Source organism: Etheostoma cragini, chromosome 20 (assembly GCF_013103735.1).
Source record: "Etheostoma cragini isolate CJK2018 chromosome 20, CSU_Ecrag_1.0, whole genome shotgun sequence".
Classification (NCBI taxonomy): Eukaryota; Metazoa; Chordata; class Actinopteri; order Perciformes; family Percidae; genus Etheostoma; species Etheostoma cragini.
Window position 1 is genome coordinate 7,610,210 of NC_048426.1, and position 1,608 is coordinate 7,611,817.

A 1,608-nucleotide genomic window follows, 5' to 3' on the forward strand; every position below is an offset into this window, starting at 1 on the left:
AATTGGCCAACCGGTCAGTGTCCTGTGTTGGTAGCTGGTAGGTTGCTAGCTAACCTGCCGTGCCACTGCCTCTGAAGGCAGCCGAGCCAAGCCCTGAATGAACCCCGAATCTCAATGTATCTCCCGTGGCGGCAATGGCAGCGACAGAAACGGTCAGAGTCTGAGACCTTAGCTATGTAGCTAACTAGTTCATACTATCTGTAGTTAATGTTAGTGGGATTCGTGTCCTTAGCTATTTCCACCAGTAGCTAGCTTTTTTCTTTCCGGGACACACGGCGGCAGCTAGCCCACTCTCTCGCCACTACAGGAGGATGCTGAAGCTGTTCGGTGCACTGGTTATCCTCGGACTGGTCCTGGCGTGCATCACCTCCTGGGTGCTGGACAGCTATGACACGGCTTGGCACCCGAAACGGAGCGTTCAGCACCCGACTGTCCGTGATGGGGGGGAACCTAAGGGGAGTTCTCCACCATTTCCCGGCGGCGAGTTGAACAATATATTCTGGTTTATACAGGTAGGCATTATTTCAACTCGCAAGCCAGCTTTTTTTTTTTATGTCATTTACCACAAAAATAATGATGAATTCCAAATTCAACCAATTTCTTAGTTTTTACATTAACATGAATGTACAATACCTACCTTTGGCTTTGCAGTGTTGTCATGTAGGAAGCTAGCTGTCCAGTAAACTCTCTCTGAATGATTGACAGAAAGAGGCCACAGAAGTGTGTCATTTTAAAGTAATAATGTGGTTAAGCAACACATTAAGTGTGTTTTACAACTCTCATATTAATGGAAAAAAAGCTGATTTTAGACCCATATTACCCCTTTTTTCTTTGATAAATGTATCACTGATTCTGTTTTATTTTTGTCTGATTCAAGGTGTCCGACATTCACATTAGCCGATTTCATGACCCAAGACGTATTCCAGATTTCGAAAACTTCTGCACTGACACAATTGAAGTGATTAAGCCAGTTCTAGTGCTTGCAACAGGTACAGTAATCCCCCATTTTTAACTAAAGCTATTATTATGTATGGTGACTAGTATGTGTGTATGTGTATGTGTGTATTTTCAGCAGATACTGTATGTGTCCAAGACATTTCCAATGAAGGCAATTTCATCTTAAAGTTACCGGGAAAGTCCTGTAACTGGCTGTTGCCATGTTGTTTCTCAGATGTATCTTTTCCACCTCCACAGGGGATCTGACAGATGCTAAAACAGAGAGTAAGGTGGGTTCCCTCCAGCATGAGGTGGAGTGGCAGGCTTACCACAACATCCTAAAGAGGTCACGTGTGATGGAGCGCACTAGGTGGATAGACATCCGTGGAAATCATGGTGATTAACCACAGCACTTTGTTATCTCAATGCTCTAGTTATGCTCAGTGGTTCAATGGAAACATCCCAAAGTACAATTACCAATTATCTGAAGAATCCATTAACTGTGGTTCACTTTTCCTTCAGTTATTGGATTGCATGCTATTAGCTGCAAAAGAAAATATCTTTATTTTTTGTAACTGTCAAAAAAAGAGTGCTAGTGTTTGGATCTAGAGTTCCTCTGGCCGCTATACTGCTCTTATTGATCGCAGTTGAGTGTCAATTGTGTATCAGTTG

The 1,608-nt window shown here is 43.1% G+C and overlaps 1 protein-coding gene across 1 annotated transcript in view; it reads left to right on the forward strand.

Annotated features, from left to right (window-relative positions):
• The first annotated feature begins 14 nt into the window (after positions 1-14).
• Positions 15-1,608, forward strand: part of tmem62 (transmembrane protein 62) — a 3,898-nt gene continuing 2,304 nt past the window's right edge. Inside the window, exons 1-3 of the mRNA XM_034859138.1 lie at positions 15-512; positions 878-989; positions 1,195-1,337. Coding sequence (XP_034715029.1) covers positions 312-512; positions 878-989; positions 1,195-1,337 — 456 coding nt within the window. The 5' untranslated portion in view covers positions 15-311. The remainder of the gene's footprint in view (positions 513-877; positions 990-1,194; positions 1,338-1,608) is intronic.